This window comes from Cyanistes caeruleus, chromosome 22 (assembly GCF_971803275.1).
Source record: "Cyanistes caeruleus chromosome 22, bCyaCae1.hap1.1, whole genome shotgun sequence".
NCBI classification, from domain to species: Eukaryota; Metazoa; Chordata; class Aves; order Passeriformes; family Paridae; genus Cyanistes; species Cyanistes caeruleus.
The window spans coordinates 204824-230061 of NC_141722.1; the positions used below are offsets into that span (position 1 = coordinate 204824).

At 61.3% G+C, this 25238-nt stretch overlaps 2 protein-coding genes across 11 annotated transcripts in view; both read left to right on the top strand.

Moving 5' to 3' along the window:
- HSPG2 (heparan sulfate proteoglycan 2) overlaps positions 1-18501 on the top strand; it is a 36703-nt gene extending 18202 nt beyond the window's left edge. For 2 of the 6 annotated variants that reach the window (XM_086860441.1, XM_086860444.1), the window contains 56 exons: positions 246-359; positions 449-576; positions 659-745; positions 1321-1547; positions 1619-1729; positions 1808-1908; positions 2153-2333; positions 2786-2845; positions 3028-3150; positions 3237-3377; positions 3585-3727; positions 3814-4179; positions 4257-4395; positions 4464-4618; positions 4722-4860; positions 4989-5140; positions 5287-5425; positions 5544-5701; positions 6024-6162; positions 6247-6398; positions 6488-6626; positions 6709-6860; positions 6945-7083; positions 7166-7317; positions 7406-7544; positions 7627-7778; positions 7865-8003; positions 8094-8237; positions 8312-8446; positions 8745-8926; positions 9019-9211; positions 9286-9465; positions 9978-10238; positions 10505-10700; positions 10780-10877; positions 11371-11637; positions 11712-11824; positions 11908-12055; positions 12138-12254; positions 12507-12591; positions 12677-12821; positions 12895-12994; positions 13079-13188; positions 13263-13371; positions 13451-13549; positions 13821-14042; positions 14293-14525; positions 14987-15089; positions 15888-16025; positions 16699-16752; positions 16845-16920; positions 17059-17137; positions 17234-17304; positions 17390-17473; positions 17542-17645; positions 18070-18501. In XM_086860441.1, the coding sequence (XP_086716567.1) occupies positions 246-359; positions 449-576; positions 659-745; positions 1321-1547; positions 1619-1729; positions 1808-1908; positions 2153-2333; positions 2786-2845; positions 3028-3150; positions 3237-3377; positions 3585-3727; positions 3814-4179; positions 4257-4395; positions 4464-4618; positions 4722-4860; positions 4989-5140; positions 5287-5425; positions 5544-5701; positions 6024-6162; positions 6247-6398; positions 6488-6626; positions 6709-6860; positions 6945-7083; positions 7166-7317; positions 7406-7544; positions 7627-7778; positions 7865-8003; positions 8094-8237; positions 8312-8446; positions 8745-8926; positions 9019-9211; positions 9286-9465; positions 9978-10238; positions 10505-10700; positions 10780-10877; positions 11371-11637; positions 11712-11824; positions 11908-12055; positions 12138-12254; positions 12507-12591; positions 12677-12821; positions 12895-12994; positions 13079-13188; positions 13263-13371; positions 13451-13549; positions 13821-14042; positions 14293-14525; positions 14987-15089; positions 15888-16025; positions 16699-16752; positions 16845-16920; positions 17059-17137; positions 17234-17304; positions 17390-17473; positions 17542-17645; positions 18070-18233 (7977 nt within the window). In that variant the 3' untranslated portion in view covers positions 18234-18501. The remainder of the gene's footprint in view (positions 1-245; positions 360-448; positions 577-658; positions 746-1320; positions 1548-1618; positions 1730-1807; positions 1909-2152; positions 2334-2785; positions 2846-3027; positions 3151-3236; positions 3378-3584; positions 3728-3813; positions 4180-4256; positions 4396-4463; positions 4619-4721; positions 4861-4988; positions 5141-5286; positions 5426-5543; positions 5702-6023; positions 6163-6246; positions 6399-6487; positions 6627-6708; positions 6861-6944; positions 7084-7165; positions 7318-7405; positions 7545-7626; positions 7779-7864; positions 8004-8093; positions 8238-8311; positions 8447-8744; positions 8927-9018; positions 9212-9285; positions 9466-9977; positions 10239-10504; positions 10701-10779; positions 10878-11370; positions 11638-11711; positions 11825-11907; positions 12056-12137; positions 12255-12506; positions 12592-12676; positions 12822-12894; positions 12995-13078; positions 13189-13262; positions 13372-13450; positions 13550-13820; positions 14043-14292; positions 14526-14986; positions 15090-15887; positions 16026-16698; positions 16753-16844; positions 16921-17058; positions 17138-17233; positions 17305-17389; positions 17474-17541; positions 17646-18069) is intronic. The other 4 variants (XM_086860442.1, XM_086860445.1, XM_086860443.1 and 1 more) reach the window with 4 other exon arrangements.
- Positions 18502-19089: 588 nt separating this feature from the next.
- USP48 (ubiquitin specific peptidase 48) overlaps positions 19090-25238 on the top strand; it is a 30112-nt gene continuing 23963 nt past the window's right edge. Inside the window, exons 1-6 of one of the 5 annotated variants that reach the window (XM_086860472.1) lie at positions 19090-19407; positions 20266-20386; positions 20535-20616; positions 21674-21801; positions 23325-23449; positions 24011-24119. In XM_086860472.1, coding sequence (XP_086716598.1) covers positions 19274-19407; positions 20266-20386; positions 20535-20616; positions 21674-21801; positions 23325-23449; positions 24011-24119 — 699 coding nt within the window. In that variant the 5' untranslated portion in view covers positions 19090-19273. The other 4 variants (XM_086860474.1, XM_086860473.1, XM_086860475.1 and 1 more) reach the window with 4 other exon arrangements.

The window sequence follows — 25238 nt, forward strand, 5'->3', positions numbered from 1 at the left end:
CCACGTGATCCTCCCCATCATCACCCCTACCACGCTCCCACCCAGCATCACATCCAGCACCCTTCATCAACCCCCCAGCACACCTATCATCATCCATCTGTCCCCCAGTCCCCTCCCTCATGTCCTCATCACCTTTCAGCATCCCTAGCATCCCCACATCGTCCCCTGGATCACCCCCATCCCCCCACCAGCCTCATCACCCCTTCAGCATCCCCCGGTGTGACTGTGGCTGTCCCTTCTCGCAGGACTGTGCCCCTGGGTACACTCGCACCGGCGGGGGTCTGTACCTGGGGCACTGTGAGCTGTGCGAGTGCAACGGCCACTCCGAGAGCTGCCACCCTGAGAGCGGCGCCTGCTCCGTAAGGCCCCGCATTCCAATCGTTTTTGGGGGTGCTGTGGTGTTACCCCAGCCGCGACACCCCCAATTTGTGCCCCCACTATCCCCCAGGGATGCCTCCACAACACGGCAGGGGACTTCTGTGACCAGTGCGCCCCCGGCTTCTACGGGGACGCCAGTGCTGGGACCCCCGAGGACTGCCAGCCCTGCGCCTGTCCCCTCCCATACCCTGAAAACCAGTGGGTGTCTGCACTGGGCTGGGGGTGCTGGGCTGGGGGTGCTGGGGAAGGGACGTGCCCTCACTTTGCTCCATCCCTGCAGGTTTTCCAGGACCTGTGAGAGTCTGGGAGGCAGCGGGTACCGCTGCACCGCCTGTGAGCCAGGCTACACTGGGCAGTACTGCGAGCGGTGAGGCTGCTGGCACCCCAAAACCTGCCCCAAAAACCCACCCCATGGGCTCATCCCAATATACCCCCTGCCAGAACCGACCCAAATATACCCCTCCAAAAACCAACCCCATGGGCTCACCCCTGTGTACCCACTCTGCTATACCTGCCCTGATGGGTTCACTGCCATATGCTCTCCAATACACCCACCCCAATACAGCCACCATAATGTTCTTCTGCTGTACCCCCATGGTGCACTCACTCCAACGAGTTCAGCTCAGGTTTTCCATCCTAAAGGGCTCAGCCTCACATAGGCACCCCAATACAGTGCACCTACCCTGATGGTGATAGAGACACCCCAAAGTGCCCACCTTGATACAGTCACCACCCCGCTATAGCCATCTTGATGTGCTCACCCCAAAATACCCACTCTGTGTACCCCGATGAACACCCCAAAATACCCACCCTGTGTACCCCGATGAACACCCCAGTATACCCACCCTGTGTACCCCAAAATGCTCATCCCCATACCCACCCCAATGGACATCCTCCCACTTGCACCCCGCTCTGTTCCCACAAACCCGTTGTTCCCCGCAGCTGTGCCCCGGGTTACACGGGTGACCCCACGGTGCGGGGACAGCTCTGTGTCCCCGCGGGGCCCCGTCCTGCGCTGGCCGTGCGTGTGCACCCCCCGCGCAGCTCGGTGCCGCAGGGCAGCGCGCTCACCCTGCGCTGCCACGCCGCCGGGGACCCCCCGCTCTACTACCACTGGGTGCGAGAGGATGGGCAGCCCCTCCCCGAGGGCGCCCAGAGCCGCCGACAAGGTACTGGGTGGCGCCGGGGGGGACATCGGGGTGTCCCCAAGGTGTGGGGGGTCACCTGCCTGTCCCCCCAGGTGAGGAGCTGCACTTCCCCAGCATCCAGCCCTCTGAAGCCGGTGTCTACATCTGCTCCTGCCGCAACCTTCGGCACAGCAATGCCAGCCGCGCCGAGGTCATCGTCACCGGTAGGTCGTTGTCACCGAGGGCGGGGACGTGCCCAGAGGGGAGGCAGGAGCAAGGCTCACCTCTCTGTGTGGACACAGAAACCCCCGACAAGCCCATCACTGTCACCGTGGAGGAGAAGCGGGTGCAGCGGGTGCAGCCTGGGGCCGATGTCACCTTCGTCTGCACTGCCAAGAGCAAGGTGAGGGGAAGGGGACACAGCATGGTGCTCCTGGGTGTGTGCAGGGACATTGAGGGTGTGGAGATGCCCCCAGGTGCCCACCTGGTCCTACAGAGCAAAGGGACAGCTGTGCCCATATGTACCCCCAAACCCCCTTGGCTCCTTACATAGGAGAGATCCCTGGGGTCCCGTGTGCCCACCTGGCCACGTGCCCCTTCATGCGCCCATCCAGTGGCCTCAGGCCTCCCCACCTCTGTCCCCCCAGTCTCCCGCCTACACCCTGGTGTGGACACGGCAGAACCACGGGACGCTGCCGGCAGGTGCCGTGGACTTCAACGGGATCCTGACGCTGCGCGGCGTGCGGCCCCAGGACGCCGGAGTCTACATCTGCACCGGCTCCAACATGCTGGACATGGACCAGGGCACCGCCACGCTCTACGTCCAGGGTGAGCCCTGGCACCGTGGCTCACCCCGTGGTGATGGGGTGATGGGCAGCACCAGGGGGATGGGCACACACAGTGCCAAGGCACCAGGGGGATGGGCACACACAGTGCCAAGGCACCAGATGCTGGGTTTGATGGGCATGTTTGCTGTTAGGATGTCAGTGCCCAGATGCCAGGGTGATGGATGCATTCAATGCCTGGATACCAGGGTGGTGGGTTTGCTGGGTGCTCAGTCCTTAAGGTGATGGGCACACTCACCACCCTGGCTCCGTGGTGACAGTGCCCAGATGCTGCAGTGATGGGCACATTAAATGCCCAGACACTGGAGTGGTGGGCACACGTGGTGCCCAGGCAGTGGGCAGGTTTGGTGCCTAGATGCCAAGGTGGCGGGTAGGCTTGGTGCCCTCACACCAGGGTGGTGGGCACACTCCCCTGAGACCCACCCCCTCCCGCAGCTGCCTCGAAGACTCAGATGTTCTATGGACCTGTTGAGTTCATGGAGGGGCACAGACCGGGTAAGTCACCGGGGAGGGTTCCTGGGGGTCCGCACGCTCCCCCCACCCACCGCATGCCAGGACTCCACATGCACCCTGCTGCTGGCTCTGCCACGCCACCCTGCTTTGCACTGCCCCACCGCCTGGAGACAGCACCGGGGGGGGGCCTGGCGAGCCCTAAGCCCCCCCGGCTCTCACCGCAGCCGGCTCCGCCAGCGCCCCCACCGCCACCGTGGAGCCGGCACAGCTGAGCGTGGCACCGGGGCAGCCAGCCGAGTTCCGCTGCCTTGGCACCGGCAGCCCCCAGCCCACCCTTGAGTGGCTCGGTAGGTGCCTGGTGGGGATGGGGGGACACCGGGACCGGGCGGGGGGACGCAGTGAGCAGGGCTGATGGCAGGCCACGTCCCTGCAGGGGCGCTGCCACCGCAGGCTGTGGTTCAGGGGGGGACGCTGCGCTTCGGCGCTGTCGAGCCTGCCAACACGGGGCACTACGAGTGCCAGGCAAGGAGCAGCGCTGGGCAGCACACGGCACGTGCCTTCCTCCATGTGCAAGGTGAGTGACATCATCATTGTCCCCATCACCCCACTGTCCCTTTCATCCCCATCATCTTCATCATCAGTCACCCCATTTTCCTCATCATCCCCATCCCCACCATTTCCATCATCCCTGGCACCTGATCATTCCCATCACTGCTGTCATGTCCATCACCCCCATTGTCCCCACCTCCCCACTGCCCCTGCCCTGACCCCCTCCTCGCAGACGCGGGCACCCCCCAGGTGCAGGTGAGCCCGGAGCGGACAGAGGTGCAGGAGGGCTCCACGGTGCGGCTCTACTGCCGGGTCTCGGGGTCCCCCACTGCCACCATCACCTGGGAGAAGCAGGGGGGTGCTCTGCCACCACAGGTGAGCAGGGTGCTGGCACCTGTGGGTGCTCCATGGGGTGTGGGTGTGTGCCACAGGTGCCACTAACACCCACTCTTGTGCCGCAGTCCCGCACCGAGCACGGTGACATTGCCACGCTCGTCATCCCTGCTGTGACGGCAGCTGATGGCGGCATCTACATCTGCATGGGCACCAGTGCTGCTGGCACAGCCCGTGCCACTATCGAGGTGGCTGTGGTGCCAGGTGAGGAGGCTGGGGGACACCAGAGGAGTCTGGGGTTGATTTTGGTGGGGGGACCCCCCATCATGTCACCCCTTTCGTCTCCAGGGGTGACGCTGCCTGTCCGCATTGAGTCCTCATCCCCATCCGTCATCGAGGGACAGACCCTGGACCTGGACTGTGTGGTGGCAGGACCCAGCTCTGCCACCGTGACGTGGTACAAGCGTGGGGGCTCGCTGCCTGCTGGCCACCAGGTAGGGCACAGCAGGGTGGGCCCCAAATGCTGCCCTGTTCCCTGCTGTGTGACACCAAAGCATGTCCCCAACTGCAGGTTTCAGGGTCCCGGCTTCACGTCCCCCACATCACGGCAGCTGATTCAGGGGAGTACGTGTGCCGGGCAAGCTTGGGGACCACTGTCCGGGAGGCATCTGTCATTGTCACCGTCATGGCTGCATCAGGCTCATCCTATGGTGAGACTGGGCTCTGGAGGGAACGGGCGGTCCCCAACAGACGGTCACAGCTCTGTGCTCCTCTGCAGGACCACCAACTTCAGGTGTCCCTGTCCGCATCGAGGCATCCTCATCCACCGTGGCCGAGGGACAGACCCTGGAGCTGAACTGCATCGTGGCCGGGCAGGGACAGGCCACTGTCACCTGGTACAAGCGCGGGGGGTCCCTCCCAGCCAAGCACCAGGTAGGGCACGCAGAGGGTGATGATGCAAAGTGTGGCTGGGGTTGATGCACAGCCCTGTGCGAGCCCAGGTGGCTCTGGTGACCCTTGTGTCCCCTCTCCGCAGGTGTCGGGCTCCCGGCTGCGGCTGCTGCAGGTGACAACGGCCGACTCGGGCGAGTACGTGTGCAGGGTGACCAGCGGGGCCACCTCCAAGGAGAGTGCAGTCATGGTGACCATCCAGCCCAGCAGTGCCAGTGCCTACTGTGAGTGGGGACAGGGGATGGCAGCACCAGGGCGTCCTCGTGTCATAGCCCTGAGCCAGAGCTCAGGTGCCCATGCTGGTGAGGTCCTGCTGTGGTCACTGCTGTCACTCTCCTGTCTCGGTCCCCAGCCCCAGGCAACACGACTCCCCTGCGCATCGACTCCCCGTCCTCTGCTGTGGTTGAGGGACAGATCCTGGACCTAAACTGTGTCATTGCCAGCCCTGCACAGGCCACTGTCACCTGGTACAAGCGTGGGGGAACCCTCCCAGCCAAGCACCAGGTAGGGGACATGGAGAGGGGATGTCACCAAGCAGGGTGGATACAGCTGACCAGCAGCTCTGGGCAAGCCCAGATGACCTGTGCAGATGCAGGTGGCCCCATGGAAGCCCAAGTGTCCCCAGTAACCCCCATGTCCCCTCCCCACAGGTGTCGGGCTCCCGGCTGCGGCTGCTGCAGGTGACAGCGGCCGATTCGGGCGAGTACGTGTGCCGGGTGACCAGCGGGGCCACCTCCAAGGAAACCTCCATCATGGTGGCCGTCCAGCCCAGCAGCGCCGGTGCCTACTGTGAGTGGGGACAGGTTACCCAGGGGGTGTGACACATGGGGTGTGACACTATTCCCAGTGTCCCTGGGAGGGTCACACACATGGTGGTGGTTGGTCTCTAACCCATCTTGGTCCCCAGCCCCAGGCAGCACAACCCCTCTGCGTATCGAGTCCTCGTCCCTGTCATCCCCCGTGACCGAGGGACAGACCCTGGACCTCAACTGTGTCATTGCCAGCCCTGCACAGGCCACTGTCACCTGGTACAAGCGCGGGGGGACCCTCCCAGCCAAGCACCAGGTAGGGGACACGGAGCGGGGATGTCACCGAGCGGGGAGGACGGGGATGACACAGCTCTGGGGGAGACCACGTGGCCATCCAAGTCCTGGAGACCCCACGCAAGGTTGGCTGGTCCTGGGCAGGCGCAGGTGGCCCCATGACTACGGAAGCCTGAGTGACCTCATCAAGTGACCCCAAGGAAGCCCAAATAACCCCATATAAGCTCAGGTGGCCCATGCAAGCCCAAAGTGGCCCTGTGCAAGCTTAAGTGGCCTTGTGCAATCCCAGATGACCCCTTGCCAGGGCTGATGGCCCCCGTGACCCCTCTGTCCCCTCCCCACAGGTGTCGGGCTCCCGGCTGCGGCTGCTGCAGGTGACAGCGGCTGATTCGGGCGAGTACGTGTGCCGGGTGACCAGTGAGGCCACCACCAAGGAGATCTCCGTCATGGTGACCATCCAGCCCAGCAGTGCCAGCAGCTACCGTGAGTGGGGACAGGAGGAGGTGACTGAGGGCTGGGGGACAGTGCTGCCGTCCTTGGGGTGGACCCTCCTGTCTCTGTCTCCAGCTGTTGGTGTCACCCCTCCGGTGCGCATTGAGTCCTCGTCCTCCTCCGTGGCCGAGGGACAGACCCTGGACCTCAACTGCATCGTGGCCGGGCAGGGACAGGCCACTGTCAGCTGGTACAAGCGTGGGGGGTCCCTCCCAGCCAAGCACCAGGTGGGGGACACTGAGGAGCATTTTGGGGTGGAAAAGGGACTTTGGTGGTGTTGGGTTTATGTCCCCATTCTCATGTGTCACCCCTCCAGGTGTCGGGCACGCGCCTGCGCATCCCCCAGGTGACAGCAGCCGATTCAGGGGAGTACGTGTGCCGAGTGACATCAGGCAGTGTCACACATGAGACCTCCCTCATCATCACCATCCAGACTGGCGCTGGCTCCTCTTACGGTACCGGGGTTGGGTGAGAGGTGACACAGGGACATGGTGAGGACACAGTGGTGACCCCATGGACCGTATTGTCACCCCCCAGCTGTCGGTGTCACACCACCAGTGAGGATCGAGACCTCCTCCGCTGCTATTAGCGAGGGACAGACGCTGGAACTCAACTGCATGGTGGCAGGACAGGGTCACCCCCATGTCACCTGGTACCGGCGCAATGGGGCTCTGCCACCAAACAGCCAGGTGGGACATGGGGTGGTGGCTTTGCCCAGCAGGCCACAACCCTGAATCAGGTACTTATGTGTCCCCAACTTGTCGTGTCCCCAGGTGTCTGGGACCCGCCTGCGCCTTGCCAAAGTGGCAGTGGCTGATTCAGGGGAGTATGTGTGCCGGGTGACCCTGGGGACCGTCACCCAGGAGGCGTCTGTCATTGTCACCGTGCCCAGCAGTGCTGACACCTATTACAGTGAGTGTGAGAGAGGGCAGCGCTTGGGGACTGTTTGGTGTCACCTTGGTGATAAACGTTCCCTTTCCCTGTTCTCCCCCAGCCTCTGGCATTTCCCAGCCCCTCCGCATCGAGTCCTTGTCCTCGGCCATCGCCGAGGGACAGACCCTGGACCTCAACTGCGTGGTGGCAGGGTCTGGCCCCACCACCGTGACGTGGTACAAGCGTGGTGGCTCCCTGCCCGTTGGCCACCAGGTAGGGGACAGGGGAGGCTCACAATTCATGTGAATTTGTCCCTTCCCCTGCTCTACGGTGCTGATTTGTCCCCCAATTCCTCCCTCAGGTGTCGGGCACCCGCCTGCGCATCCCCCAGGTGACAGCAGCCGATTCAGGGGAGTACGTGTGCCGGGTGACATCAGGTGGTGTCACACAGGAGACGTCCCTCATTGTCACCATTGATGATGGAGACAACCCATCCCACTGTGAGTGCCACCCTCCAGGGGACAGGCTCCCACTGGTGTCAGGGACCACTGGGGCCATTCACCCTCAACCCTGCCCCTGCAGCCACCGGCATCACGCCACCCATCCGCATTGAGTCCTCAGCGTCCTCTGTCACCGAGGGACAGACTCTGGACCTGGACTGCGTGGTGGCTGGCCAGGGACAGGCCATCATCACCTGGTACAAGCGCGGTGGGGCCCTCCCAGCCAAGCACCAGGTGAGTGGGGACACGGATGGGGTGGGGGATGGTGGTTGCTGTGCATGGCTGAGTGATGCCACCACCTTCTGTTACGATGTCCCCAGATTTCGGGGTCCCGGCTGCGGCTGTCACAGCTCTCGGTGGCTGACTCGGGAGAGTACGTGTGCCGGGCTGACACAAGCAGCGGGTCCCGCGAGGCCGCTGTGTCTGTCACTGTCACCTCCCGTGACAGCTCCAGCTACCGTGAGTGCAGCCACAGGGGGAGGGAGGATGTTGAGGGGAAATGGGTGATGTGAGTGATCTCGTGGCCTCTCTGTCCTTTTGTCCCCACAGGTCTGCAGAGCCCCATCATCTCCATCGACCCACACAGCATGGCAGTGGCACCAGGAGAAGATGCCACCTTCAAGTGCCGCATCCACGATGGCGCCCGGCCTGTCAACATCACTTGGCGCATGGGGCCTGGCCAACACTTCCAAGGTATGGCAGTCTCCAGGGTGGCCCTGGCATGGCCCCCAGGGTGGCCCTGGTGCTGATGGCTCCTCCTTGCCCAGACAATGTGAAGATCAGTGCCAATGGCTCAGTCATCTCCATCACCAGTGCCCATGTGGGCAACCAGGGCGCCTACCACTGCGTGGCCTCCAACCGCTTCGGCATTGCCAGCAGCGTCGTCAACCTCATGGTGCAAGGTATGAGGTGGCCAGGGCTGTCCTGTCACTGTCTCCATGTGCTCCAAGTGTCCCCAGGGCACTGGCGTTCCCATCCCCATGTCCTCCATATGCTCCAGGTGCAATGTCCCCATCCCCATGCAGATGTCCTCCACGGGCTTCAGAGATGTTGAGATGTTGTGTCCCCATCCATACACACATGCTCATTTCCTCCTGCGCTCCCAATGCTCCCAGGGTGATGGGTGCCCCTATGGCACCTTCCAGGTGCCCTTCATGGTGGTGTCCCTATCCCCACCCCAATGCCCTCCTCCTTCTCCAGGTGCCCCTGTGGTGTCAGTGATGCCACCAGGCCCTGTGACAGTGAAGGAGGGCAAATCCCTGAGCCTGGAGTGCCTGGGCCGGGGTGAGCCACGGCCACTGGTACGTTGGAGCCGGCTGGGCTCCCGGCAGAAGGTGGAGCACCAGACGCTGCTGCACATGGACAGCCAGGCCATCCTGCAGGTGAGGGGGCACCCAGGGGCACCATGGGGCACCATGGGGCACCATGGGGCACCGGACAGTGCCGGGTGCTCACCCCACCCTGTCCCCCCCAGCTCTCCCCAGCCAAGCCGGAGCACGCCGGGACCTACGTGTGCACGGCACACAGCGCGCTGGGCTCGGCGCAGGCGCGGGTGGATGTCACAGTGGAGTCAGCGCAGCGGCACCCTGGGGCCCCCGAGGTCACCGCTCCATCTACTGTCACCGTGGTGGCCGGGGACACTGCCACGCTGCACTGCATGGCCAGAGGTATGGGGAGCCTGGAGGACGGTGCTGGAGAAGGGATGTCCTCAGCAGTACGTGACACCGTGGTGCGGTCCTAGGTGACCCAGTGCCCCGGATCGAGTGGTCCAAGCTGCGGGCACCCCTGCCCTGGCAGCACCGCGTGGTGAACGGCAGCCTGGTTATCCCTCGTGCCGCGCAGCAGGACTCGGGCCAGTACATCTGCAACGCCACCAGCCCTGTCGGTTCCACCGAAGTCTTCGTCACCCTCGATGTGGAGAGTAAGAAGGGGACATCAGGGGGTTGTGGTGCCCCTGGGTTCCTGCTGCCACCTCCACTGTGGCCATCACCCATCCTTCCTCTGCATGTGGCCACCTCTATCGCCACTTCCACCCTTACACCCAGCTCTTCCTCACGGGACCATCCTCGCTCCATTGCAGCACCCATCCTCCTCTCTCATGCTCCTGTCAAACTCCATCACCAGCCCTTCCCGTGGGTGTGTCCACCTGCTTGTCCCATCCCTGTGCACATCTCTCTCCATCTCTGCTCTCTTATCTATCCATCTATCCGTTCACTGTGGATCCATCCCCGGCTCATCCATCCCAGCTCAAACCCATCTCTCCATGTCTGCTCATATCTCTCCTTCCCTCTCTTCCTCATGGCTCCATCCAACTCTCATCCATCCCAACACACACCCATCTCCACCAACCCCCACACCCCTCACCAGCACCCTCCTTGCCCCACTGACCCGTTCCTGGCCCCATCGTGGCTGAGGGTTCCACCCATCCCGCAGCACCTCCTTATGCCACCATCGTGCCGGAGGACACAGCGGTGCAGGCGGGTGGCACGCTGCAGGTGCAGTGCCTGGCCCACGGCACCCCCCCGCTGCACTACACCTGGGACAAGGTGAACGGCAGCCTCTCGACACGCGTGGCCCACCGTGCTGGCCTCCTCCGCCTCGGCCCCGCGGCCCCTGCTGACACCGGCACCTACCGCTGCCTCGTCACCAACCGCATCGGCACCGCCGAGGCCTTTGCCCGTGTGGCTGTTCATGGTGAGCCCACCCCTGGCCTGGGTGCCATTGGTGCTCCACACTGGGTGCTGGCAGCGCTGCCGGCTGCCCTCGGAGCTCTGCATCCTGCCCAAGCAGTCCTGGTGCTGAGGGGCACTGCTGGGGCTCCACATCCCACCTGGGTGGTGCTGCTGGGTCTAAATCCCACCCCGCTTGTCCTGGTGTTGCTGGGTACCACCGGGGCTCTGCATCCCACAGGGGTGATGCAAGTGCCTCTGGGTACCACCGGGGCTCTGCATCCCTTTCAGGTGATGCTGGTGAAGGTGGGGACGTTGCTGGCGGTCCTTTGGTGGTGCGGGTGACACCAGAGAGCCTCGTCAAGGGGGTGGGTGGCACTGCCGAATTCACCTGCTCTGTCTCCGGGGACCCCCGTGCCCATGTGGAGTGGCTGAAGGAAGGTGGGGAGCTGCCCCCCACGCACAGCATGCGGGACGGGGTGCTCCGGTAAGGAACACGGGACAGGGAGGTGGGACCCCCACACTGGTCCCCCATGGGGTCCCTCACCCTGGCTGTGTCCCTGCAGGATGCCAGAGCTGGCCTCGGGGGCACAAGGCGTGTACGTGTGCCGGGCCACTGCCCCAGGAAGGCAGGCAGAGGACAGAGCCACCCTCACTGTCCAGGGTAGGAGCATCACCCTGGCACCAGGGCACACCCCCAACCCCCTGAGCTGTCCCCCACCACCAAGGGCACCCTGGGGCCCTCATGTCCTGCCATCAAGGGGCACCCCAGCACCTTCCATTCCCCTACACACACAGGCACCTTGATACCCCCCAATGACCATTGTGACCCCAAATCTCTTTTCAAGCCTGCAGGCACCCCAGTACCCCCAACCCTTCCCCATGCCTGTGGACACCCTGACACAATCGGTCTCCACACTCACAGACACTCCAGTGCCCCCTGTCTCTTCCCACACCCGTGACCACCCTGGTACCCCCCGTGTCTCCCCATGCTCACAAGGACTCCCAACACCTCTGACCTCTCCCCATTCCCGCAGCCACCCCAATTGTTCCACATCCCCTCAGGAACCCCATTTCTCCCCGTCTCCTTCTCTGGTGCCAGGCCTCAATGCCTCCCTGTACCAGGGGTTCACCCCAAATCCCCACTGTCCCCCAAGCTCTCCCCAGGGCCCTGATCAACATCCGGACCGCGGTGCAGACGGTGCTGGCAGGGACAACAGTGGAGCTGGAGTGCCTGGGCTTGGGGGAACCCCGTCCCCATGTCACCTGGAGCAAGGTGGGGGGTCGCATCCGCCCCGGGGTGCTGATCCGTGCTGGCACCCTCACCATCGAGCAGGTGGAGCGGGCGGATGCTGGGCAGTACCGCTGCACCGCCACCAACGCCGTGGGCACTGTCCAGTCCCACGTCATCCTCCACGTGCAAGGTGAGCACAGGGATGCACAGCTGGGGACACACGCTGTGTCACTGCCAGGTGGTGACGCTTTTGTGTGTCCCCAGCTGCTCCTCAAATCGCTGGGCAGCCAGAGGTGAAGGAGGTGTCCCTTGGATCAGCAGCTGTTTTGCCGTGCTTGGCGTCTGGCTTCCCGGTGCCAGAGATCACCTGGAGCAAGGTGTGCTGGAGGGGTGGAGGGTGGTGGTGGGCAGGGTTGTGGGGGCTGCTCGTGGGTGCTGACTCCCCTCTGCTGTGGCACAGCTGGAGGGGGAGCTGCCGGCAGGTGCCAGGGTGCAGGGGAATGTGCTGACACTGCCAGCTGTGCGCCCCGAGGATGCTGGCGTCTACACCTGCGTGGCCTCCAACCACCGCGGCCAGCAGACAGCTTACTACGTGCTGAAGGTCCAAGGTGAGGACAGACAGAGGGACGGATGGATGGATGGGAGTGGGGGTGGCATGCCCTGCCCCTCCTCACCTCCCCATCCCTGCAGAGCACGTGGTCCCCTATTTTGGGCAGTCGCCCCGCTCCTTCCTCCCCCTGCCCACCATCAAGGACGCCTACAAGAGGTTTGAGATCCTCATCACCTTCCGACCTGATGCTGCTGATGGTGAGCCCGTGTGCTCCACGTGTCCTCTGTGTCCCCCTTCATGTCCCCTCCATAATTTTCCCTTCTCGGCTTTCATCCTCCCCTCCCTTCATGCTCTGCTTGCCATCCTTTATCTCCCGTTCTCTATTCATCTGAGAGCCTCCAGTTTATGGGAGGTTTCTCCTCCATTCTGGGAGGATTTTGGAGTCCCCTAGGATGTGTCCCCCACCTCAGGATGGGAACTATCCCATCTGATCCCCTGCCACCCCTCAGGGCTTCTCCTCTACAACGGGCAGCGGAAAAACAGCGGTGCCGACTTCATCTCTTTTGGGTTGGTGGGTGGACGCCCCGAATTTAGGTGAGACCTATGAGTGGGTGCTATGGGAGAGGTGGGAGATGGGTGCCAGCACCCACCCACACCCCATGTACCCCCAAAAAATCAGGTTTGATGCTGGTTCGGGCATGGCCACCATCCGTCACCCCACAGCGCTGCGGCTGGGCGAGTACCACACGGTGCGGCTGCTCCGCAACCTCACCTGGGGCTCCCTGGGGCTGCAGGGGCACCCCACCGTGAACGGCACCTCCCAGGTACCGGTCTGGGGACCCAGGGGCAGGCGGGGTCAGGGGGCTGGAGGTGGTGCCCACCCTCTTGTGCCTGCAGGGGAGGTTCCAAGGGCTGGATCTGAACGAGGAGCTGTACCTGGGCGGGTACCCCGACATCAGCGCTGTGGCAAAGACGGGGCTCAGCCGGGGTTTCATGGGTGAGTGAGGGGTTTTGGGGGGCACCGGGGTGAGGGGACACTGGGCATCATGTGACAGTTCTGTTCATCTCCACCACCCCACAGGCTGTGTGCGCCAGCTCCGCATCCAAGGGGAAGAGGTGGCCTTTGGGGACATGGACCTCCAGGCACACGGTGTCACCAATTGTCCCACCTGCCAGGACCAGCCGTGCCAGGTGAGGATGGAGGGGAGGAGGTGATGCCCACCCATCCCTGCCCACTGCTGACACCCAGGTCCCCTCTCACCCAGAACGGCGGCGTGTGCCAGGACGATGAGAGTGGCACCTACGTCTGCCGATGTCCCCACGGCTTCACCGGCAGCAACTGCGAGTACTCGCAGGCTTTGCACTGTCACCCAGGTAGGTGACACCATTCCCTCCATGGGGACATCATCCCAGGTCCCTTCAGAATGGTTGCTCATGGCTTCTCACCCCACAGAGGCGTGTGGGCCTGATGCCACCTGCGTCAACCGGCCGGATGGGCAGGGCTACAGCTGCCGCTGCCACCTGGGCAAGACTGGGGAGAGGTGCACCAAGGGTGAGTGACACAGCTGAGGCACAGCTGGCACCGTCTTGGGACATGGGGAGGGGGTGAGGACCTCCCAGGGAGATGGGGACATGGCTGGAACCACCGTGGTGACATGGGGATGGGGTGGGGCTGGGCACCACCCTGGGGATGTAGGTTGGGTCTCACCAAGGGGTGGGGCATTGGGTCCCACTGTAGGGTTGGAGGTTGGGGATAGAGGCTGGGGATGGATGTTGCTCTGAGGATGGAGTTGGAGGTCCCACACACTGTCTGGGATGTGCAGGTGAAGTGGTGAACGTGCCCTCGTTCGATGAGGAGGGAGCCTTTGTCTCGTACCCACCCCTCACCAACGTGCACCATGAGCTGCGGCTGGAGGTTGAGTTCCTGCCGCTGGCACCCGACGGGCTCCTGCTCTTCAGCGCTGGCAAAGCCACCCCTGTGGAGGACTTTGTGGCCTTGGCCATGATTGGTGGTCACGTCGAGTTCCGCTACGAGCTGGGCTCAGGTGGGTAGCACAGGGCAAGGGGCACTGTGGAAAGGCTGCACCGTGGAGCGTGGGAGTCAGGGGGTGACACGGCATTACCAGGGTTCACTGGCGTGAAAGAGGTCCCTGAGCCACAGTGGGGTCCCCTGGCACCATCGGGGTTCCCAAATGTCACTGGGATCCTTGGGAGTCTTTCTGGTCCCCAAGGACTTGACTCACATCCCTGGTCGTCCCCCAGTGCCCCCCATAACAGCAGCCCCCCTCCTCACAGGCCCGGCAGTGCTGCGGAGCGCAGAGCCGGTGGCCCTGGGCCAGTGGCACCGGGTGACAGCTGAACGGGTTCACAAGGATGGGACACTGGTGGTGGATGATGCTGCCCCGGTGAAACGCTCCTCGCCTGGCAAGAGCCAGGGGCTCAACCTGCGCAGCCCCCTGTACCTGGGGGGCACCGAGCCCCCCCTGCGCCCCCCCACCAACGCCTCCTTCCATGGCTGCATCGGAGAGGTGAGGACCCCCCTGTGTCCCCTCGGAGGGCAGGTGACCCCCTCAGGTGTGGAGGGGCTTCCCCCATACTGGAATGAACATTCTCCCTAGGTGGGAGGGAGTTGACCCCCACTGATGCTCACGTGTAGGGGGAATGACCCCTCTTGGTGTCCCCTGGGGAAGATGACCCAGTTGGCGGTGTCCCCTTGGTTGGGAGGTGATCCTGTTGTTGAGGAGGTGACATGCTTTCATGTCCCCGTGTTGGAGTTCCCTCTCTGGGTTGGTGACACCTGGCTTTGGTGTCCCGTTGGTTGGAAGTGACCCACGTGGCTGGGGGATGGTGCCAGTGGTGTCCCCTTGTTGATGTCCCCTCACTGGCGAGGGGACCCTCACTGGCATCCCCTTGGCGGGGGGTGAGCGTGTCCGTGTCCCGGTCGGGAGGTGGTGTCCCAGCAGGGTGGTGACAGGCGCTGTCCCTGCAGGTGTCCATCAGCGGCAAGCGCGTGGAGCTGCGGGAGCAGTTCCTGCGCAGCCGGGGAGTGCGGCCCTGCGGCCACCACGCCCCGTGTCGGCCGGGGACCCGCGGTGAGAGCTGGGACGGGCTGGGAGAGCGTGGTGTGTGCATGGACTGCATGGGTGTGCTGCACATCTGTGTGTGTGTGTGTGTACACTGTGAGTGTGTGTGTGCGTGTGCACTGTGTGTGTGTGTGTGTGCTGACTGCATGGGTGTGCTGCACATCTGTGTGTGTGTGTGCAGTGTGTGTGTGTGTGTGCACTGTGTGTGTGTGTGTGTGTGTGTGCACTGTGTGTGTGTGTGCTGCACATCTGTGTGTGTGTGTGTGCAGTGTGTGTGTGTGTGTGCACTGTGTGTGTGTGTGTGTGTGTGCACTGTGTGTGTGTGTGTGTGTGTGTGTGCACTGTGTGTGTGTGTGTGTGTGTGCACTGTGTGTGTGTGTGCTGCACATCTGTGTGTGTGTGTGTGCAGTGTGTGTGTGTGTGCGCATTGAGTGTGTGTGCGTGCACTGACTGCATGGGTGTGCTGCACATCTGTGTGTGTGTGTGCAGTGTGTGTGTGTGTGTGTGCACTGTGTGTGTGTGTGTGTGTGTGTGTGTGCTGACTGCATGGGTGTGCTGCACATCTGTGTGTGTGTGTGTGTGCACTGTGTGTGTGTGTGTGTGTGTGTGTGTGTGTGTGTGCTGACTGAATGGGTGTGCTGCACATCTGTGTGTATGCGTGTGTGCAGTGCACGTGTGTTGTGTGTGCATTTGTACATGTGCACTGCACCTGTGTGTGTGTGCCTGGTGTGCCCTGCGGGGGCCGTGCCCAGGTGTGCAGTGCACTGTCACCTGTCACCCCCAGTGACCGTGTCCCACTGTCCCCAGGCCTGCACTGTGAGGAGGAGGAGGAGGAGGAGGAGGCCGAAGGCTGTCACCCCTCCCGGCCCTGCCTGCACGGTGGCTCCTGTGTCCATGGCTCCTGCCACTGCCCCCCTGGACACAGTGGGGCCCGCTGCCAGCACCGTGAGGGGACAGCAAAGGGACATGGGGGGACACCTGGGGACACAGGGCACATGCAGGGACACGGCAGTGAGGGGCAACATGTGAAAGGGCAAGGGGGACACCTGGGGACACCTGAAGATGCAGAGGGACATCTCAGGTCACTGGAGGACACAGGGGGAAAAAGGAAAGACATGGGGACACCCAGGGACACAAGGGACACACACACTTGGGGACATTTGGAAATTCTGAGTGATATTTGGAGAAAGTTTGCAACATGTGGGGACATGAGGGAAACTTGGGAACATGGGGAGACACTTGGGGACATGGGAGGAGGTCACTTGGGGACACTTGGCAAACATTTGGGGACATGGGGGGAACACAGATGGGGACACCTGACAACATTTGGAGACACCTGGGGAACATAGCGGGACACCTGGGGGTACCTGGAGACCCTTGGGGATTGGCTGGGAGCACAGAGGAACACCTGGGTACACGACAGGGAATACTTGAGAATACTTGGGAATAGCTGAAGCCACCTGGGAACAGGGGGGACATCTGGGGACACTGTTGAGGATATGCACTTGGGGAATACTTGGGGATACCTGGGAACATCTGGAGACATCTGGGGACATGGTGGGGGACACTTGGGGACACCCAGGGGATGCATGCCCTCCTTTTACCCCTTCTCCCACAGGCTCAGCACTGGCAGAGCTGGAGCAGGACTGGCAAGAGGGCAGCGGTGGTGGCGGTGGGTCCCTTCACCCATTTCCCCTTTTTCCCCCCAAAATGCAGGTGGGGCCCCCTCCTTCCATCCCCCCTGACCCCCCCATCTTTCCCCAGATGCCCCTGGGCAGTTCAGCGCCGCATTCCAGGACGGATCTTACCTGGCCCTTCCCGGGCACCTCTTCCCTCGCGGGTGGGTGACGCAGGACACCCTGAGTGGGTGCTGCACCCCTCCCGTGGCACCCTCCCGTTTCTGGGGTGCTGCACTCCCCCCACGGCATCACCCCCTTTTTGGGTGCTGCCCCTCACCACCCCTCCCCTCCCCTTGCAGCCCCCCCGAGGCTCCTGAGACCATCGAGCTGGAGCTGCGGACGCGCAGCGCGCAGGGGCTGCTGCTGTGGCACGGCGCGGTCAGCGGGGACAGGGGGACAGGGAGGGCACCAGCTGTGAGACCCCGCGGGGTGGGGGTCCGGGTGCCCCCTGCTCACCTCACACTGTACCCACAGGAGCCCGGTGAGGGTGGCAAAGCCAAAGATTTCCTTGGCCTCGGGTTGAAGGATGGGCACCTGGTGTTCAGGTGAGAGCGCGGTGCCCTGGCGTGACGGGTGAGCCCCACAAGGTGCCCCCAAGGTGCCCTGCACACTGACACCGAGCCCCCGCAGGTACCAGCTGGGCAGTGGCGAGGCCACCATCACCTCTGAAGATCCCATCAATGACGGCGAGTGGCACCGGGTGACGGTGACAAGGTGGGCGGGGTGCTGGGCGTGGGGGGTAGGGGTGGGCTTGGGGTGCAGGTGCTGACCGTGCCCCGCAGAGAGGGCCGGCGTGGGCAGCTCCAGGTGGACGGAGAGGAGCCAGTGAGTGGGGAATCACCGGGATCCAACGTCATGGCCAACACACAGGGCAGCATCTACGTGGGTACGTGGGGACGTGGGGACACCGGGGGAGCGTGGCGTGGATGGGCTGGGACACAAATGGACACGGGGGGGATGTGGGATGGACACGGGGGGGATGTGGGATGGATGGGGTGGATGTGGGATGGATGGGGGGGATGTGGGATGGATGGGGTGGATGTGGGATGGACATGGGGGGAATGTGGGATGGATGGGGTGAGTCATGGGATGGCACAGGGGATGGACATGGGGTGGGACGGGGTGGAATAGGGGATGGAATGCAGGGAGAGATGTGGATGGATGGATGGATGCAGGATGGGACACATGGTGGGACACGGGGTGGGGACACCTGATGGGACGCGAGACTGACACGGGCAGGTGTCCCAGGCTGGGACATGGGTGGGGCCAGCGGTTGCCCCCCACCCAGTGCCCCCTGTGTTCCCCGGCAGGCGGTGCCCCTGACCCCCACGCCCTGACCAGTGGCAAGTTCAGCTCCGGGCTCTCGGGGTGCGTGCGGGGACTGGCGCTGGAGTCTGCCGGGATCCCCCGGCACCCCATTGACCTCCGGCACGGGGCCGTGGGGGGCTCCCCTGTGCCCCCCTGCCCCTCCTAACCCCCACCCCCGAAACACAGTTTGGGGGAAATTTGGCGAATTTTATTATTTTCCAAAAAAAAAAAACCCACCAGGAGAAAACGGTGCTTCGCTGCCCCGGGGTGACTCCGGGGGGGGGCCGGGACCCCCAAAAATGTTTACACCCCCCTAGCAGCGGAGCCCGAAGCGGAGTCGGGGCGGCCGGGCTGCCGGGGTGGGGGCGCGAGGGACAATCGGGGTGCTGGCAGGGACCCCCCCGCGGGGACAGCTATTAAAGGAGAGACAACCAGTGCTGCTGCTGTGTTTGGGGGTGCGCCGGGGCAGTGTGGGGGGACAGGAGCCACGGCATGGGAACAAAAGGCTTCGGGGGTGCTGTCGGGATATAGGGGGGCTTTGGCATTGGGGTGCGGGGATGTGGCATGAGCGAGATGTTTCGGGGGTGCTGTGGGGGTGTAGCAGAAGGCGGTGTAGCGGGGTGATTTGGGGGGCACGGTGTGGGGGTGCGGGAGGTGCGGTACGGAAGGGTTACAGGATTGGGGTGCGGGGGTGTGGTGTAGGAGCGGGATAAGGTGCGGGGGTGTGGGGGTTCGGGGCTCCGGGCTGCGGTATGGGGGTGCATGGGAATGACACGGGGGACAGAGGGGTCTGGGGGGCTCTGGGGGGGCTCTGGGGGGCTCGATGGGACCCAGCCACAGGCCCCGCCCCCATGGCGAGCGAGTCCCGCCCCCGTCCCGCACAGGCCACACCCCCTCCCGGGGATCGCACACCCCACGAGGCTGGCAGCGCTAAGCCACGCCCCCGACTGGCTCAAGCCCCGCCCCCCGGGCGCGAGCGCGCACCTGGCGCGCCCAAGCCCCGCCCCTGTGGCGGAAGTCGCGGCTCCGCGCGTCGCGCCCGCTAACGTCAGCGCCTCGCGCCGTCACCGCGTCGCGCTCGTGGCGTCACCGGCCCTGACGGTGGCGGGAGGGGCCGGGCGGGATCGGGACCGGGCCGGGACCGGGACAAGGACCGGGGCAAGGAGCGGGCCGGGCAGGGTTAGCCCCGGGACGCCGGCGGGAGCGATGGCGCCACGGCTGCAGCTGGAGAAGGCGGCGTGGCGCTGGACCGAGACGGTGCCGCCTGAGGCGGTGGCGCAGGAGCACATCGAGGCGGCCTACCGCGTCCGGCTGGAGCCTTGCCAGCGCGGCGCCTGCCGGTACCACGGGGTCGGGCCGGCCACCCAGCACCCCCACAGCGCGCTTGGGATCTGGGGTCCCTCCGTGTTCCCTCCCGCCAGGAGGCGCGGGGCGTTCCCTTCCCCTCCCCAGGTCCCGCGGGGTCGGTGGAGGCTCCCCCGTGTTCCTTTCCGGGGGACCCGCATTCCCCGGGGCTGGGGCGGCTCTCAGCACGGCCTCCTTGTGTGGCTCCCCTGATACAGGGGCCTCCCTTGGACTGGTGGGGAACCTCTGTCTCTCTGCTCACACATAGGGGACCGATCCCCGCCCAAGCTGTGGGGGAACCCCTCTCATTCTCTGGCTCCTCAGATGTCGGGGAGCTCCCCTGGGGTGGTGGGGTCCCTCCTCCCAGCCTGGCTCAGCAGGTACAGGGCACCACTCTGGTATTGTGGGGGTCCCGTTGTTGCTGGGCTCTTCAGATATAGGGGAGCCCCTCTCCTTGTTTGTCCCTCCCCATTTATAGGATAACCCTGGGGCTGTAGGGACCCCTCTCTCTGCCTGGATCTCCATTTATAGGGGATCCCTGTGGGCTGTAGGGAACCCATCTCCTTGCCTGAATATATGGCACTCACCCTGGAGCTGGGGCAAGCTGTGTCCCTGCCTGGCTTCCCAGATAAAGGGAGCCTCCTTGGTCCCATACTCGCTCCTAGGGTCCCCTTTTTTATCTAAAAACCCCTCTGGTTCTCCACCTCCTTCATCACTCACGACCGCTGTTTTTGGTGGGGGGGAGTGTTCCATGTCTCGTCCCATTCAACATTGTGTGCTTCCCCATGTCCCCAGTGTCACCCCTCCCAGCTCCCAGGGGACACGGGGGTGACAGCTGGGGTCTGGCTTCCCAGGAGGAACTGCCGGGGGAACCCCAACTGCCTGGTGGGCATTGGGGAGCACGTGTGGCTGGGCGAGATCGACGAGAACAGCTTCCACAACATCGATGACCCCAACTGTGAGCGCCGTAAGAAGGTAACCTCGACCCCCACCCCCAGGGCCCAGTGAGGACCCTGGGGGCGAGGGGAGGTGACCTTTCCTGGCCCTTTCTCTGCCCCCCCAGAACGCGTTCGTGGGCCTGACGAACCTCGGTGCCACGTGCTATGTCAACACCTTCCTGCAGATGTGGTTCCTGAACCTGGAGCTGCGGCAGGCGCTCTACCTGTGCCCCAGAGCCTGTGGGGATGGCATTCCAAAGGACACAGGTGTGTGGGAGAGAGGGATTTCCTCCTAAAAGCGCACACTGGGATAAGGTTTATCAGAATTAATGGGTGACGCTACAGCCGTACGTGCCGTCGCTGCACTGTTAATTTGGAGCCATCACCTGGATTTTGGGAATGAACCAGCCTTAATCCAAGTGATGTCTTAGATCAGAGCGAGATCTGAGCTGGTTGAAAATGATGCTTTGGTTTGGTCTTGCTTCCCAGAGTAGTCTAGTGGTGGTGCTGGGGGTAGAGCATGAGGGTCAGGGCTGGTCTGTGCTGTCACTTATCCCACAGCAGGGCTGAAATTTGGGCCCCAGGTAGGATTACAGCTCCCAGTTTTTTCTGCTCTTGGGTGCTTTCCCTGGGGAGGCTCTGGGTCGCTGCAGCCATGTCAGCTCTGCTGCTGTTTTATGGTGGTTGTGAATGATGTTTCACCTTCTGGGGTAAATAAGAGGCTGTTTTTCAGGGTAATTGGTGCATGGTGTGTACCCTTCACTCACAGCTTGTGCTGGGCACTGCAGGATTGAATAATGGAATCCCTAAGGTTGGAAATCTCCAAGGTTATCAGTCCAACCATTCCCCCCGCACTGCCAAGCCCATCATTAACCCAGGTGCCACATCCAGACAGTTCTATAGCACTTCCAGGAATGGTGACTTCACCACTGCCCTGAGCAACCTGTTCAGTGTCTGACTACCCTTTCCATGGGGAAATTTTTCGTAATAATGAACCTAGATCTCCCCTGATGCAACTCAAGGGCTTTTCCTCTCATTCTGTCCCTTGTTCCCTGGGAGCAGAGCCTGGCTCCACCCTCTCCAACTGAAAGTTGCAGAATATAAATATTTACAGTTGGACTTGATGATCCTAAGGGTTTTTTCCAACCTAAATTAATCTCTCTTTGTCTTGTGCTGGGATTTGCCATCATCACCTACATGATTCACTTCAGTTTTCCTGACAACTCAAACTACCTTCCAGCCCCATCACTTTTAGTGGCTGGTGAAGCACTTGGAGCGATCCCTTCTCACCCTCAGTTCCTGCTGTGCCTTGTGTTTTCCCCAGACTATGAGCCCCAGACCATCTGTGAGCACCTGCAGTACCTGTTTGCTCTGCTGCAGAACAGCAAGCGGCGCTACATCGACCCCTCAGGCTTTGTCAAGGCGCTGGGGCTGGACACGGGGCAGCAGCAGGTGTGTGGGAGGGGATTCCTGACATGATTCTGGACATTTCCAGAAGCTGGGAATCACCCTTGGACAGTCACTGGGCAGCTCCAGCTGGGCCTGGCTTCTGGGTGCAAACATACAGGAGGAGGTGGGCCCCCTCCAGAGTGCAGGGGACAAACAGGAGGGGAGCAGGATGTCAGGGGCACAGAGGCATCAGGAAGAGCCCAGGGAACAATGGGTCAGGCCAGGGAGATGAGGAGTCCAAGGAGTGATGTGATGGGGACACTGAGATCAGGAGGAATGGGATGAGGACAGGGAGATAGGAAGAACCCAGGGAATGATGGGATGGGGCTAAGGAGCAATGTAATGAGGCCAAGGAGATTGGGAGGAGTCCAGGGAGTAAGGGATGAGAGCATGGAGTGATGGGATGGGGCCAGGGAGACAAGGAGGAGCCCTGGGAGTGATGGGATCAGGACATGGAACAATGGGATGATGATGCAGAGATAAGGAGGAGCCCAGGGGCAGTGAGATGGAGACAGGGAGATCAGGAGGAGCCCAGGGAGTGATAGGATCAGGACATGAAATAATGGGATGAGTACAAGGTTGTAAGGAGGCGCACAGGGAGCAATGGAATGAGGCTAGGAGGTGATGAGTGCAGAAGATCAGGAGGAGCCAAAGGAGCGGTGGGATGAAGACCAGGAGCAATGGGATGGGGCCAGGTGGGAGCCAGAGCTGCAGTGAGAGTCCTTCTGCAGGTGTTCCTTGGGCTGCTCCTCCCGGGGGTGGGGACTGGACGGTGAAAGGGCCCTCCCTGGGGTGAGGAGGATGAGCAGGAGCCAGCCAGGACCCCAGGGCAGTGTGTGGGAGGGGAGTGCTGCAGGGCCCTGTGGGGCTGCAGCTGGAGGGAGTTTGAGAGGGGCGTGGCTGGAAATCCTCCTGGAGAGGTAATGGGAGGTTTTGGAGGAAAAGCTGGAGCACTGGCAGATGTTTCCTTGGGAGGGTCAGGAGGGGAAGGAAGCTGACCAGGGACACCAAAGGGCAGCTGAGAGAGGCCAAAACCTGTTTGTTTTTGGAAGAAGAGAACCAGGGTGGGAGAGAAAGGCCAAGCTGGGTGTGGGGAGGCTTTGGAGCATTGCCAGGATCACCCATAGGGCAGCTTCTCATTTTTGGGGTATTTTTATTTCTCTTCTCACCTCAGATGTGAGCAGGGAACAGCTGCAAAAATGAGGATCAAGGGGCTTGAAAGCTCCACAGGAGGGTTTTTATCCTTTCCAGAATCCTGGGAGGAGCGGGGCAGAAGTCAAAGCCCCTGGCAGGGCTGGCAGGGAGCCAGGGCAGCTCCTGCTGTGCTCCCACACTGAGGGCCTCACGCTCCTTTTAGCCAGATTCCTCTGTTTTCTGTAGTTCTCCTGCCTGGTCTTTATTTTCCATGCCATGCACGGAGCCTTGGCGCAGCCTGTGGGAGGGCTTGGGGTAATTAGCAGTGAATTAGTGACAGGGTTGGGATTGTGCTGTGGTGGATTGTTAATGAACTTGGTTTTCTCTTTCAGGATGCCCAGGAGTTCTCCAAGCTGTTCATGTCCCTGCTGGAAGACACGTTATCCAAACAGAAAAACCCAGCTGTCCGGAACATTGTGCAAAAGCAGTTCTGTGGAGAGTATGCGTATGTCACGGTGTAAGTAATAATAAAATAAAAAAGTAATCATTTTGGGAAGACCCTTTCTGTAAATACTTAAATTTTTAGAAGGATCTGGGAGGGGAAGATCTTCCCAACAACCAGAGCAGGCAGTTAAGTTGCAGCAGAAACACTTTCTGAGAAATATTTGCCTTTTCCTTTCTTGTTCTTGTGTGTGTGGTATTGCTGTGACAGTTCTCCAGCTGCTTTTACTCCTTTAATGAGAATTTTCCAACAAAACCTGCAAGTGAGTTGATGGAGTGGTAAGTCCTGCAGCCAGAAAACAGCATCCTGGGTGTTGTATTTTCATTCCTGTGTTCTTAGAGCTGTGAATTTCACCTTAAAAACAGTACAAAATGGTGCATGCGAGTTGTGACAGGTCCTGGTAGGTTCTGTTAAGCCGTTTAAACTTTCTGCTGGAGCTTTTATGGTGTGGAGGTGTGAATCTCCTTTAGCCCTGACTTCACTTTTTTATTCAAGGAATATTTTACTAAAGGCTTGGGAGCCCCAGCACATGAGCCCTATCCTCAGATATATTTTTTGTCTTCTTTCCCATCCCAGCTGCAACCAGTGTGGCAGAGAATCTAAACTGGTGTCTAAATTTTACGAGCTGGAGTTAAACATCCAAGGACACAAGCAGTTGACAGACTGTATAACAGAATTCCTCAAGGTATGAGCTCATTGGGGTTGGAAGCCTGCTATTTTTAGCAAGGAATTTCAATTCCTTCCTCCAATTCACAGCCTCCAAGGTTGGTGTCGGAGTGAAGCCACTGACTTGGCCCAGGGAGATGCATCCAAGTGAATCTGCAGACCCAAAAAATGAGGATTGAGGCGTGGAGCAAGGAATGGCTCCGTGATATCACATGCTCCTGTTACTGCTTTAAAAAGCACTTGAAAATTGCATTTTTAGTTAAAATACTTTGCCAAGAAAGCTAGTGAAAAATCTCTGCCTGCTTTGTAATGGATAGCACTGGGAGAATGTCTGCTTTCCGTGTTTTCTGTGTCAGTGCTCATCTGCATAGCAACAGGAGACATTCCCTGCTGAAAAATGTGCTCTCAGAAGTACCAGGGAGCACCAGGAATAGCTGCAGGAACAGCTGCAAGTGCTCTCAATTCAGCTTGAAAATTTGCTTGTATCTGAAGTTCAGTTCTGGCACACTAAGGTGTGGATTCCACTCAAACTATTTAGGACAGAACTAACCTGAACCCCTTCCCTGTGTTCCTTCCTTGCTGGTGCACTCAGCAAACCATTTGCTCTGCCTGGAAGGTCTGCTATGAAAAAAAACTGGTTTGGGTGCACAGATTAAATTCCTGAATTGGTGAACTTGACATTTGTCTGCTCCTCCTTCACACAAAACAGCCCTGTGACGTGTTTAGGGGGGTTGGAATTTTCCTCTGGCCTAATCCTGCCCTTGGATCTGCTTAGGCTGTGAGTGACTCCTGCAGGGTGGTTTTGGGTGGCTGAGCTGAGGGTTGTAGTTTCCAGGCTAAAATGTGACTTTACATTAACTGGGTCCAGGTGAACTCCTGAAAGGGGTGATTTAATTATTTTCCTTGGTATAAACCAACTCAGTCAAGTGAGGAGCAAGAGTAAGAGACCTGAGAACTTGGAACAGGGCTTGATTCAGTCTAAAATTTGCCTTAAAGTGAGAGCAGCCTGCTCTGGCCGTGCTGTAAAGTGCAGTCGTTAGTGTGTCTTTAACTCAGAAAAATTTGGGAAGCAGCTGAAAAGACTTAATGGTACTTCTCATTCTCCAGCTGTTGAGTAGCTCAGTTGACTTTTCAGTGC